At 31.9% G+C, this 13,976-nt stretch overlaps 1 protein-coding gene across 3 annotated transcripts; it reads left to right on the top strand.

The window, feature by feature from the left end:
• Nucleotides 1–7,739: 7,739 nt before the first annotated feature.
• Nucleotides 7,740–10,419, top strand: LOC111881234 (tetraspanin-18). Of its 3 annotated transcripts, none has more exons than XR_002846741.3 (7): nucleotides 7,740–8,288; nucleotides 8,607–8,706; nucleotides 8,850–8,930; nucleotides 9,023–9,127; nucleotides 9,336–9,560; nucleotides 9,906–10,075; nucleotides 10,234–10,419. XR_002846741.3 is itself a non-coding variant. In XM_023877652.3 (6 exons), exons 1-6 carry the CDS (start codon nucleotides 7,870–7,872, stop codon nucleotides 9,951–9,953), a joined length of 978 nt encoding a protein of 325 aa, XP_023733420.1. In that variant the 5' UTR covers nucleotides 7,740–7,869; the 3' UTR covers nucleotides 9,954–10,419. The 3 variants fall into 3 exon arrangements, 1 of the variants encoding a protein (XP_023733420.1); XR_006186829.2 differs by having other exon boundaries at nucleotides 10,167–10,419; XM_023877652.3 differs by having other exon boundaries at nucleotides 9,906–10,419.
• The last annotated feature ends 3,557 nt before the right edge of the window (nucleotides 10,420–13,976 follow it).

Genomic DNA, 13,976 nt, shown 5'->3' with positions numbered 1-13,976 from the left:
GTCAATATTTTTGACTTTTACCATCCTTATGAACTCGCAGGTAAATTCGGCAGCTTCGCAACCAATGCCCCTTCTTTTGGCAAAAGAAACATATGGACTCTTTGGAAACGATACACTTGATTGTCTCAGACTTAGCCTTCCTCTTTACTATCGGTCAATTGACTTGACCATGGCCAATCCCTTTCCATTGGGAAGAGAAAACTTTTTTGTACTTCCAATGTCACCATTGTCAATGTCCAAATAGGTTTGGGAAGTAGATCTTACAATCTAATTTGCTTTACCAATGCTCCAAATCATTGTTGATTCAGCAACATCGAGCAAATATGTAAGATCATTGACGGTCATGTCATGGTCTGTCACATAGTAGTCCTTACAGAACTCACTATAATACTTGTGAAGTGACTGAAGAACCCAGTCAATAGTCAACTTCTTTGAGACTTTGACACCCAACTCTCTCGGCTTGTCAATATGTGAATTAACCTCCAAGATGTAAGCACATATAGTCTTTGCTTGCCAATAGGGATTAAGTGACATTTTACTTGTGGGTCGGGAAGAATTATTGGAGGAGGTGAAGTATGATGTCTAGTCATATTAATGCACAACAAAGGGATTGATCTTTCACCTTGATTACCATTTGGGATATCATCTTCTTTAGGAAAGCTCTATCCAAAAGGATGAGGAAGACCATAGTTGTCTGAACTTAGACATCTATGATGGAGAAATTCAAGTTTTACTTGATTTTGTCCTTAACATAACTTTCAATATGAAATATTAAGGCTAGGTCCCAACAAACTATTTTATAACTTGGAAGAGGAATGTCGTAATCCAAGCTACAAAATATTTGAAGGTATGTAAATGACGATTTTCCAATTTCCACCATGAAAAACAAAATAAATTATTAAGTTTTAATTGGATTTGAAACTCCTAGATCTTTTGAGATTGACTAAGCTTTCAATGGCATTTTAAATCTCAATTGTGCCCTCTCAAGTTTGTGACTATGATGCCGATGATCACAAACAAGGTGTGAATAACCATGCAAATTGACTTGGTACCTTTAATTTTATCACCCAATCGATGTGCCGGTTAACCACACGTGCTCCACCGATCTATGATAAAACTTAAGTCACCCTTTGCCACACATTGTCAATCTCATGTTAGTGTGTCAGTTAACCACACACGCTCCACTAACGACTTAACAAGGGTGCAAAGTGTAATTTCATGGGTTAGCACCAAATTTACATTTTCCTAAGTAACTAAGATTGAGAATTTATAAGTGTTTAGTTACTTAGTATTTATCATTATACTTTTAATGAAGGGAGAATTATAGTCCTTTCCTACCCGTTCGGCTAACGACCCTCGACCAGTCAAGGAAACGGTGGGTGAGAGTGGACACCCATTAAACTGCAATTTTATAGGCAGTAACCTTATACCCCCTTAGAGACTGGCTTCGTGAATGAGGCCTACAAACGGTAAGATTGACTTTACTCTTATATATATATATATATATATATATATATATATATATATATATATATATATATATATATATATATATATATATATATATATATAGTATAAGGGTTGAATTTTAAACTATTAAAATTATAGGATTTGATTTGGAATTAAATTATACATGGGGAAGTAACTTTGCAAATTCCAAAACTCGAGGGCAAGTTTTGAAACTTTTCAAAACTCTTAGACTTTCATAACTTATGAGTTTAATATAGGTTTTTAAAACTTTTAATGAAGAGACTCTTGAACATCCATAACTTGAGGACAAGTTATGGAGTTCATAAAACTATTTATGAAGAAAAGACTCTTCAAGTTTCTTAACCTATGGTTTTAATAACTTTTTTTAACAAGACTTTTCATATAACTTGAGGACAAGTTACAAAAACATATATTATGAATAACTTTTAGATTAATTTGGATTGAAAACAACTATCACAAACATGTATAACAATATTCATAATCTTGATTAAACTCATATGAACAAGACAATTCAAACCAAACAATTTTCATGTAATTAGTCTAATCATCAAACTAATACAGAACATGAAACTTTTGACAATTATCTTTTGAATTGGATTAGAATGATCATTACCACATCAAAAACGGGTTTATAGGTTCAAAAACAACTTATAGTAATGTTCCTAGTTCAATTCCAACCAAGAAACTCGAAAATATGCATTATGGGAGACAAACTCGTCGAGTTCATCAAGAAACTCATCGAGTTCATGCTTTAACACATGAAATCGTCGAATTTTTGGCCAGAATTCGTCGAGTTTCATGTATGGGCATATTCTTGGCTTCGAAAAATGTGTTGCATCAAGTATAATTGAAAACAACCCTATGCTCTGATACCACTGATGGGTTTTGAGCAATCTAACACTCCTAAGGTGTACATGCAACCCTAAATACCTTGGATCTATGTTTTCTCTATTATACATGCAAATATGAACTTTCCAAGGTATGACCTATAACTAGCATACAATTTTCATATACAACACAAGAATCTAGTTAGTATAACATACCTTATTGTGGAGCTTGAAGTCTTGATGCATCTAGCCTTGAGAGCTTAGCCCCAATAATGTGGAAGCCTCAAGTGGAATCACAACATATCATGGACAAATGAGGAACTTGAGAGAGAATCTCCACGCACCCAAAACCACCATGAACTCCAAGAATACACAAGTATCTTACAAGTCTATCACAAGTCACGATTTTGGCTATAAATGGATGTATTTATATGTGGGATTTCTAGGGTCATGGATATAACCCAAATCCATACCCATGGGTCTCATGATCCATGGTTCATGTGGCCCAACTCTTTATGTATCCATACATAAACTTATTCTAACATGGATCATAAGCCCAACACATATAAATATAACTAATTAACATAATTACTCCCCATAGATTTAATTAGTCTCTTTTGATCACCAAATTAATTTTTGATCAATACTAGTTAACTCATATGATTTCATATTAATATATTATAACTTATAATATATTAATAAATCATATATAACATCTTCTCTCAAAAGTTCACCATAACAAATTGTCTTGATGATATGCAACCCAAATGGACCATGTTACTCTTGGGTCAAGTACATATCAATAATAGTTTTGGGCTTAGACATCTAATCCAAAAAATTTAAGTTGACCTTATGAAATTTTGAGTTTTGTGTGTCAGGTTTGATCTTCATATGTTTAAGAAAAAATAAGACTAGTTGTTGTGTATGTGTGTTTGTGTTGAAGTTGGTTCAAATATTCATCTGCCAGATCTTCATCGTGTTCATCTTTTTATATGTGTGTATACTTCAGCAAGAGATATAGATAGTAAAAGTTTACAAATATGATAGTTCTTGAGCTTGAGTTGCAGATTTGGAAATTTTTATTTGAGTTCATCAAATAGTAGTGACTAGTGGTAACCGATGGTGGTAGCAACGGTGGTGATCGGTAATACGGTAGTGTGATGACAATGACAGGTAGTGGTGGTGGTGGTCTTTTGAAGTAAGCATTTTAATAGAATGAGAAAAACGAGTAGTAGGGTGGAGTTTATTTTTGTTTTTTAATTGTTTTTAATTACTATAATAAAAGAAAATTAGAAAATAAAATAATAAGGTTAAATTCGTCATTATAAAAAGTATCAAATAATTTTTTTATCAAACTTGCAACGAAATGAAAAGTTTTGACCTCTGGTACTAGTCTAAACCTTTTTGGACCAAATTGATAATTTTCAACCAACCAAAAGGACCATGTTTGCAGTGTTGTCTTTAAATGAATTACATGCATTGTCCCTTTATCCATATAAAAACACTATTTTACCGTTTCTATGTCGTTCATCCTTTTTTTCTTTACCTTATTTTCATTAATAAGAAATAATATAAACCTAAAATGGATCACCCAAATCCTTACCTCCCATCTAACACCTTGTCGTCTTCATCTATAAAGCATGACGCCTCCTTCAACCTTCTTCTACAAACCAAATAAACCCACTAGTTGTCCCTCTATCTCTATCATCAATGTCGTCCACCTACCTGGTGGGTTTTGAGCCTCATTAGAGCAAACAAAATGGCAGCGGAAACAACAAACAATTTGACCTAACAGTTGAAGCATATGGATCCAAACTCAACTAATTTATGCAACTTATTATAACTTAATATATCAAAAACATACATTTGACTTCTTAATAGTTTTTTTTTGACGCGTCCGTTGAATGGACTAAAGAACCCAACATATAATTCATCTATTGTAATCGCATCCAATAAGCAAAAAATAAGCAAATCTGAAAGTACCACCGAGAACCAACACGAAACTGATCCAAAACGATGGATCTGATCATCATCATGTTGTGGCATATTGAGGCGCCACGACATGGTATCGCGACTTCGGTTTTTCCAGGATTTTCTCAAGGGTTCCAAAATTTGGTAGTAGAAAGGTATTTTTCTCATGTGTCAATAATAACTTTCGGCTTTCCTTTGGGAGTCATAAAATAGGTCAACAAATTAGTTTGTCTATGTTCCGTATACACTTCAATGACCATATTATATCTAATATATTGAGCCAAATTCAAGACATCATTATCATTCCCTAAAGCTCTAAAACCAAAATCTAAGTCTTCATAAGGAATCCTAAATGTTAATATGTTACTAGGGGTACGGAGTAACCTAGTTCTAACATCATTGAGTTTAGTTCATGAACCGAGAACTCATCAATGTATACTAAATCAATATATTGCACTTCACCTTCAACATATTTCTTGTTTGGAAGCTTGGTAAAATTGCCATCATAGTGTAGCTTTATGGTAAACATTGTTAGTACACGCTTTACGAAATACAAAAAACATTAAGTAAAAAATTTGCCAGATGTCTGCATTTTGAGTCTGTTCTTCAGATCATCAAGAAACCCAATAAAATTTCATAAACAAAGGATAAATGAAACTAACCATATTCATATGAGATGTGATATGTCTGGCCCTTTTGCATTGTTAATCAATGAAGAAGAAGATAGAAGTGGAAGAGCCAACTAAGAAATTTTATGTAATATGAAGATAATTAGGGCTGCAAACGAGCCGAGCCGAGCTCGAGCCTGACCAGGCCCGGGCTCGGCTCGTTTAAATATTTATAAGCTCGAGCTCGAGCTTGGCTCGTTTCGAGCCTTGTGGTACAAAGCTCAAGATTGACTCGTTAAGAATTATATGGGCCCGACTCGTATACGGTATACTCTAATTTCCTAAAATGGTATTTATTAACTTATTATTTATTTTAATATATAAAAATAAAAATAAAATTTTTATTATATATATGTAGGCTCGTTTAGGCTCGCGAGACTAATCGAGCCAAGTAACAGAGGCTCGAGCTCGAGCTCGTTTAATAAACAAACCTAATATTAAGCTCGAGCTCGGCTCGGGGCTCGTTTAAAATCGATCTTGAGTCGAGATTTTAACGATTCGATCTCGAGTAGCTCACGAGTAGTTTGACTCGTTTGCACCCTAACGATAATACAACACAATTGGCTTTAGTTCGAGAATTACAAAAGGGCTTTAGGCCATTTTTAGTCATTGAACTTTTTTGAATGTTTTATTTTGGTCATTATACTTTGTTTAAGTCACCATTGGTCATTGAACTTGTTTATTTTGGCCACTCTAACCGGTAATAGTAGGTGTATAACATTGAACGTCGTTGTGAATGTTATAGTTAGTTATTGAACCTTTCTGGGTGTTTTATTTTAGTCATTATACTCTGTTTAAACTACCATTTGTCACTGAATTTGTTTATTTTTTTTTTCTCATTTTAGTCACTCTATTTTTTTTATTATCATTTATAAAAAAATAAAAAACAAACTATTATTTTTTCTTTTTCTCTACAACTAGACATGTTATGTAAATAATTTAGAGTAAATTATATGAATAATCCTTATGATTTAGGATATGGTGCACATTTAGTCCTTAATTTTTTTTGTTTTTAACTCGAACGCTCCCAATGGCTTAAAAAAAATACTATTTTGTCATTATCCACCCCATCGCTATTGTTGTTGGTAGAACACACCTAATCATCATCGGTAAATATGTTTACGTTAGGTGACCCCATGAAAGGTCTTTGTATCGGGTGGTCTAAAACATAAAATATCTTGGTATATATGAATCAATTGAAAACACTAACAAATCTATTTCTTTTTCCAAAAGTCTGAATCAAGGGTCTCGATCATCCTTCAACGCATAAAGACTATGTTTTGTATGAAGCAATTGAAAACATTAAACATGCATGCTACCCTAAATCACAAGGATTATTCGTATAAATTACTCTAAAATAATTGATATAACAAGTTTAGTTGATGAGAAATGGGAAAAAAATGTAGTTTTTTAATTTTTTTTATAAATGATAATAAAAAATAAAGGGACTATAATGAAAAAAAATAAAAAAAATCCAATGATCAATGGTAGCTTAAACAAAGTATAATAACTAAAATAAAACATCAAGAAAAGTTCAATGACTAATTATAATTTTGACAATGTTATACACCGACTATCACCGGTTAGAGTGACAAAAATGACAAAAAATAAACAAGTTTAATGATCAATGATAGCTTAAAAAAGTATAACGACTGAAATAAAACACTTAGAAAAGTTCAGTCACTAAAAATGACATAAACCCTTACAAAAATGGTCCCTCGAGTAAAAAGACAATTATGCCCTCGTATGCAATGCACATGAGGGGTTTAACAGACAAAAACAAATGGTGGTTTACTCCGGGACCTATTCCATAAATAAACCTCTCAAAACGGACTAAATATCCAAATTTTAAAAGGTTTGGACCTTATCCACAAAAATGACAAAGCACTAGGACCATTTTTGCAATTTTTTCAAAAAAATATGTAAACATTTGGTTTTTATGCACTGAACCTTAGTTAGTGGTTATTGGATATTTTTTTTGGAAACGAAAAATACATTAAACGGAAGTCTACTCACAATATTTCAACGAACACCTCGAGTTTGAGCTCCTTTAAATGACAAACTCAACCCTCATAGGGATTTTCAATGAAAAACTTCCTACATATGACACCACAATATGTAATTTAAGGGAATCAAACTCCTAACCTCACGTCTCACATGTGTATAAAATCCGATCAGGGCCGTTCCAAATATATTTTGGAATCTGGAAGAGAGGGAATAAAAGACCCTTAAAATACACAAATTTAATTAACTTTTTTATTTTATTTTTTATAATAATTAACAATTGAAAGAAAATTACTTGTAGTAGCATCTAAATATAACATTTTCGATTACAAAAAATTTATACATACATGATCCCTAAATTATATATATTATTTAAAAGATGGGCCCTGAACGATTGCCCTTATCGCCCACTCTCCGGAAGAGATCTCAACCCGGTGCATCAACTCAGCTAGACTAGATATCACTTGCATTATTGGATATTGATGGTTAGGAATTTTATTTTCACTCTTAATAAACAATTTCTTTTCTTGGCCACAAATCGTTCCATAATTTTTTTTTTTCATGTTTGATTATTAGGTCACTAAAACCACAAAATCATAATTGGATTTACCAATTACCAATATTTACAAAGTGGACTATTACAATTTACATACACCTAAGCAAAATGATCAGATAGTGTTTAAGCACATCTCAGATTGGGTCATATGAGCCCACTGGGCCTTAATCACTAACAACGACCCCGCACAATCACAATGCTATCGTTTCATTTTACGTCGAATATTCATATTCAACGGATTTTTGACGAACAGCAACAGAAAAGGGTCAAGACGGAAATAAATCGGAAGCTAGGGTTTGATTGGCATTCAACTCTGCAAAATCAGCGATTTGTTTGAAGATTTTACGAAGATATGAGGACGTCTTGTTGCCATTCATTTGTGGCATTCATTCTCAAATTCCTCATTTTCTTCCAAACATTCCTTGGAATTTCGATCATTGTTTACTCTGGGTATATGTTGAATCAGTGGGAGAAACACTTGCCGATTCCTTCACCTCCACCTTCACCATCACCATCACCATCACCATCATCATCACCATCACCATCACCATCACCATCACCATCGCCATCACCATCACCATCACCATCACCATCACCACCTCCTTCAGATTTAGCTCCAACCCCATCGCCGGATTCGCCAGAATCTGTTTTCTCCATTTTCAACACGGGTAGGGTTTCTAATCAAGTGATTCATTTGAATCTTGGAACTGGCACGATTGACAGTTTCTATGGCGGGATAAAGCTCGATTCCAATCCCATTCCTGCTCCCTGGTAAATATTAATTTTATTTGTCTCTGGAGAGTTATCCGTTAGGGTGTCTTCTAAAAAAAAGTGTTTCTATTTTGAAAGACCTATGAAATGTAAAATTGGTGGTCAATTCGTCAACAGCTGCGATTCTCACATAAATGTAGGATGTACATTCTCTAACTTCGATGAGTTGAATTTGACTTAAGTTGTCTGATTTTGGTTTCTGATCAGTTTGAAGGTCATAAAGTCTTGGGCATCCTGGTGTTAGTTAGGGTATGGGTTATGAATTATGATAGAATAGTTGTTTATATATTGACAATTTGGTGCTATATTCTGTGGCAGGTTCATATACGCATTCATGGGATTGGGTGTTGTACTTTGTTGTATCTCTTGTATTGGTCATATTGCAGCTGAAGCAATCAATGGGTGTTGCCTTTGTTGCGTATCCTTTTTTCTTTCTTCTGTGTAGATGATACTTGTATTAATTTGCAATAATTTAATAGGGCTTCTCATGCCATGTCTTTTACTGATTCAGTTGATTCAAATATCTCTGAGAGTTATCTCCTTAGCGTGAAATTTTTGCAGTACACGATACTGAAAGTTGTATTGATCCTGCTTGAGGTGGCTTTAGTGGCATTCATTGCACTTGATCATCGTTGGGAAAAGGTGTTATATTGTAATCATTCTTGAGACCTATATTCATGTTGATCTTGAGAGTTTTCACCCAAGTAATCACTTTCACATTTGGCAATTTTTAGGATCTACCACAGGACCCAACTGGAGAAATTGATAGCATTCGGGGTTTCATAGAAGATAATATTGATATCTGTAAATGGGTTGGCATTGCTATAATTGTAATTCAGGTAAGATATCTTTTCCTATTCTATATCAAACACACTCACTAACATGAATTCTAAGAGCATGATTCTTGTCACCTTTTCTAAATTGCACCTAAATCATGCTTGGTTCTTACCTAGTCTGAAAAGGGAACACATGAATTGGTTACATATTGATGGTTTACAACATGTTTAAAGATTTAGAGGATGATTGTCTTTGGTTGTTTGTTTTCAGGTGGTAAGTCTACTTCTTGCTGTAGTTTTGGGAATGATGGTGTCCTCAGAGAAGAAGAAGAAGGATGATGATGTGGAGGAAGGTTCTGTTTCTGGTTCAAGAGGGAAAGCATGGGAGCCCCTCTTAAACTCAAATTCAAACCAGGCATCATCCTCAACCTCAACTAGTGGTGGTGATGCTAAAGCTTTTAAGTCTGACATCTGGACCTCAAGGATAAGAGAAAAGGTACTCCCCTCTTTTTCAACTTTCATACGCCTACTTACTAGTTGTTTTTGACTTTTGTTAGGAATTCATCAAACATTTACCATTGTCTCTCTCTTATTAAGTTATTTACAGTTGTGAAGGAATATATTTATAAGTGTAGAACTGGCCAAAAATACCCTTTGAGAATTTCCTAGAATCTGGTCATAATTAATAAGAAGATCAACAGTAGATTCTTGAACAAAAAGAACTGTGCTTTATAGTTTTTCAATGACTGTTACGATAAAAAAATGATAGTTTAGTGGCTAAATTAATAAAATAATGAAAAATATGAAACCTAACTTGCTTTTCGTTCTGGTTTGGATGCAGTATGGATTGAATAGCAATCAGAGTGCAGCACTTGACAGGAAAGTCTAAGCAGCAGCAGCATTTTATCTCCAAGATGTTGGGAGAAACCTCAACCTCATTATTTAATGAAAGCCGCAATGCAAATTCAGTCTGTTTGCCTATTTAAAGGAATATGGGTGAATTTTGCTAAGGTACGATTTTTTTTTTCTTTGTCTTTATGATTTTATTTGTATAGATAGCCTGTGTGATCATTTTAGCCCTCAATCCATCACTCTATTTCAGAATCACCATTATGTTCATTTCCTTGACATCTTATCTATCTAACAACTGGTACCATAAGCATTTGTAGATGTACATTGTGTGGTGATGAACATGTGTGTTACTACTTCCCATTAACATCCTCTATACAATCTCTGTGTGTGTGAATTTCATATATCTTGTAACAGATGCTTCGGGTTTTGAATTGTGTCCAAACTATGGTGTTGAATTTCATAAATCTTGTTTTATAGTTATATTATAAATTACTAATTGCTAATGTTGGTGAGATCATCATCATTGTTGAGTCACTGTGAGTTGTAAACCGGACAATGGTTTTTAAGTAATTATATTAATTTCGTTTCCAACCAATATGTCCATCATGATTTCTAAGTGCCAACTTATTCATACTCTTGATTTTATAGTTCTTGTTTTAAATTGAACTTTGAAGATGGAATTTCTTATTTCCTTAATAATATTAAGATGGATCAAGAGGTAGTGTGAAAATCCATTTGAAAGTAGAGATGGTAATGGGCCGTGTATTAGTGATGGAACTGCATCTCAATTTCGTTCCCAACATGTCTGGGTACCTGTTTACTAAATAACCATCGGATAGACTTTTGATAATAAAAGCAATATGTAACTTATAACAAAATACTTATATCTTTTTACATATGACAACAACGAACTTAATATTCATTATCTGTAATAGCAACAACTTATATTCCATTGGCATTACATAACTACGCCTTCGCAAAATAAATATGAGTTGGGCCTTAACGACGACACGTGCTCCGTTGGCATACCATATTTAGACTTTACATAACACTTATCTTTAAAGTTTGAACAAATATAAGCGGCTTGATACGTGATTTTCCTTTAATTATGTTGATATACAAATATTTTTGTCTGTTTGTTTATAAATATTAATCGTAGATATTTGTATAAACATTACATTGTTATAATTATAATCATTTTCTTTTACTTCGTGAATAAAGGCAATTCAGGATGTTACACTTTGGATGAACGACTATGGTCTCTTTCAAACCATTTTGACCCGTTAAAATTTTAGCTGTTTTTTGTTTTACTCATTTAAATCCTTAAAATAAAACACACCTCAAGGCTCAAACCAACTTATTTATAAGTAAATGAGTGGAAAGAGTCGCCTTTAATCGGCTAAATCTTTACATCTTATATTATATGCCCAAATATAAAATAAACCATTTCATTATGTTTGTTTTAACGATAAGGATTTGGGAATTCTAATATCGTGATTAACTTTTCCATCATATAAATTGTACCATCATTTGGTAAGTCCGTCCCTTCCTTCCATTTGTCAACCACATTGAAATTTAAGGCACTATTCAGTTCAACAAACAAACACACTACAATTAATGTGAAAACAACATGTTCCCAACCACTTCCTTGTTAGCAACAAAGAAATTAGGAAAAGCATTATTGTCACCCAAATATATATATATATATATATATATATATATATATATATATATATATATATATATATAAAAGAAAAAAGTGAATATATGGTTGTCATGTATGTAATATTAGGTATAAAATCATCTAAATCGACTTTATTTTGATTAAAAAACATAATTTTCTTTTACTGTTAGTTTTTTTCTATTACTTCTGAACTCATATTATTTTTTATTTTGTAATTCATCTCCAACATCTATGTATTTCGAATGTGTTTTTTATTAGACCTCTAGTAGAAGCTTCATAACTTCCTCTGACATCTAACTTACCTTATGTATACTTGCATTTTTTTTTGTTTTTATTTATTTATTTTTGTTTTTTATGGATTATGGGAAGAGGTTTATCGGGTTTTTAATGAAAAATTTCAATCTTATACACAATTTGTGGTGCAAAAAACTCTATAAAAAATATATACAAAGCCTAACATAAGTTATAATAAAGGATACAAGAAATATGATAGGTATATTTAATTGAATTTTGTTAAAATTATATAATTTTTTATGGTTCTATACCTAATATCGTCTCTCCAAAAGAGCTCTTATGGAGAGACGTAGACTTCAACATATATAGTCGGTTATAGTATTATGTCGCACCAACATGAAACTCCTCAAAGAAGAGACTCGATGAGGATATACAAGAAGGTTTAAGCCATGAAAGAGTTAGGAGTTGACTCTTATACCATGTAAGATGTCTATAGACAGTTATAGTATAATGTCACACCGATGTAAGATACATTAACATATATAGACGGTTATAAGCCTGTATCGCCCCATGCAATGTGAGATACACATAAAAAATTCTTGTACTTACATGTTTGTGATGCTAAGTTTAGGCATCACCTTTTATGGTATATAGTAACTTACATTCATTATGATGGTCGTGGGACCCGCTAATGGAGTTGTCCATGAGAGAGTTTGTGCTTTTTCATGTTCATCTTTCTTAGAAAAAATACATAATCTTATTTGAGTTTATATTATGGCAATGAATTTTTACTTCATAAAACTCAGATTTTGTAATCATAAAAAAATAGAAAAATAAATGCATATCAAAGTCACAAGTCACAACTATGAGTTGAGTTGAGGCAGGTGAATGTGACTTCCAAACCCCCAGCACTATGTTTGGAATTCTTTTTGCTTCTGTCATTGTCCAAGACAGCAACCACAGTTAATATGTGAGGGTCTCTCTCTTTTTTGACAATTTCATGTTGAATGTAATTGTAAGTAATATATATATCTCCCTACCTAATAAAAGAGTACCACATTTGGCAGTGTCAATCAATTAGAGTTTCACATTAATTATTTGTCACTTGTCATTCTAAGGTTTTTCCTCATTAATTAAATTTCCACTAATTCACTCCTCCATTTTACACATATCAAACATGTCAACAAAAAATTTATTTGTAATATCTACTTTCTAATTTATTAAATTATTAATTTTTTTTTATCATTGCTCAATAATTACCTTATAAATTAATTAAAATTATTTTTACCTTTCTAATCCGTGGTGTCCACGGGTTATAAACTAGTATATATATATATATATATATATATATATATATAGGGTTAGGTTCATTTGAGACCACTTATATTTTGTGAGACCGTGAGACGCATTTGTTTATTTTTTTTTATTTTTTTTTATTTTTTTTAGTTAATTCATGTTCCGAAAATAATATTTAAAAAAAGAATTTTTTGATTTTTCCATTTATTTTGCATTTTAAAATTATTTTTAGAATATGTACAGTGTAATATTCTATTTAGAATATTTCACATATTTTTCAAAAAAAATAGAATTTTTTTTATTTTTTTTAATTTTTTTTAGTTAATTCAAGTTCCGAAAATAATATTTAAAAAAAGAATTTTTAGATTTTTCCATTTATTTTGCATTTTAAAATTATTTTTTAGAATATGTCAGTGAAATATTCTATTTAGAATATTTCACGTATTTTTCAAAAAAAAAACGGATTTTTTTTTTAATTTTTTTTAATTTTTTTTATATTTTTTTTAGTTAATTCAAGTTCCGAAAATAACATTTAAAAAAAGAATTTTTGGATTTTTCCATTTATTTTGGATTTTAAAATTATTTTTAGATTTGGTCTCACGGTCTCACAAAATTAGAATGGTCTCAAATGAACCTGAACCTATATATATATATATATATATATATATATATATATATATATATATATATATATATATATATATATATATATATATATATATATATATATATGGCAATGAAATATATAATAATTTATTAATCATGCCCAATAGTTGTCGGTGGACAAGACGATTCGATGGTGGGAAACTTAATAGGTACATGCAACTACGGATAAATTGACGTTTG

This window comes from Lactuca sativa, chromosome 9 (assembly GCF_002870075.4).
Source record: "Lactuca sativa cultivar Salinas chromosome 9, Lsat_Salinas_v11, whole genome shotgun sequence".
NCBI classification, from domain to species: Eukaryota; Viridiplantae; Streptophyta; class Magnoliopsida; order Asterales; family Asteraceae; genus Lactuca; species Lactuca sativa.
This window is presented reverse-complemented; position numbering and strand designations above follow the sequence as displayed.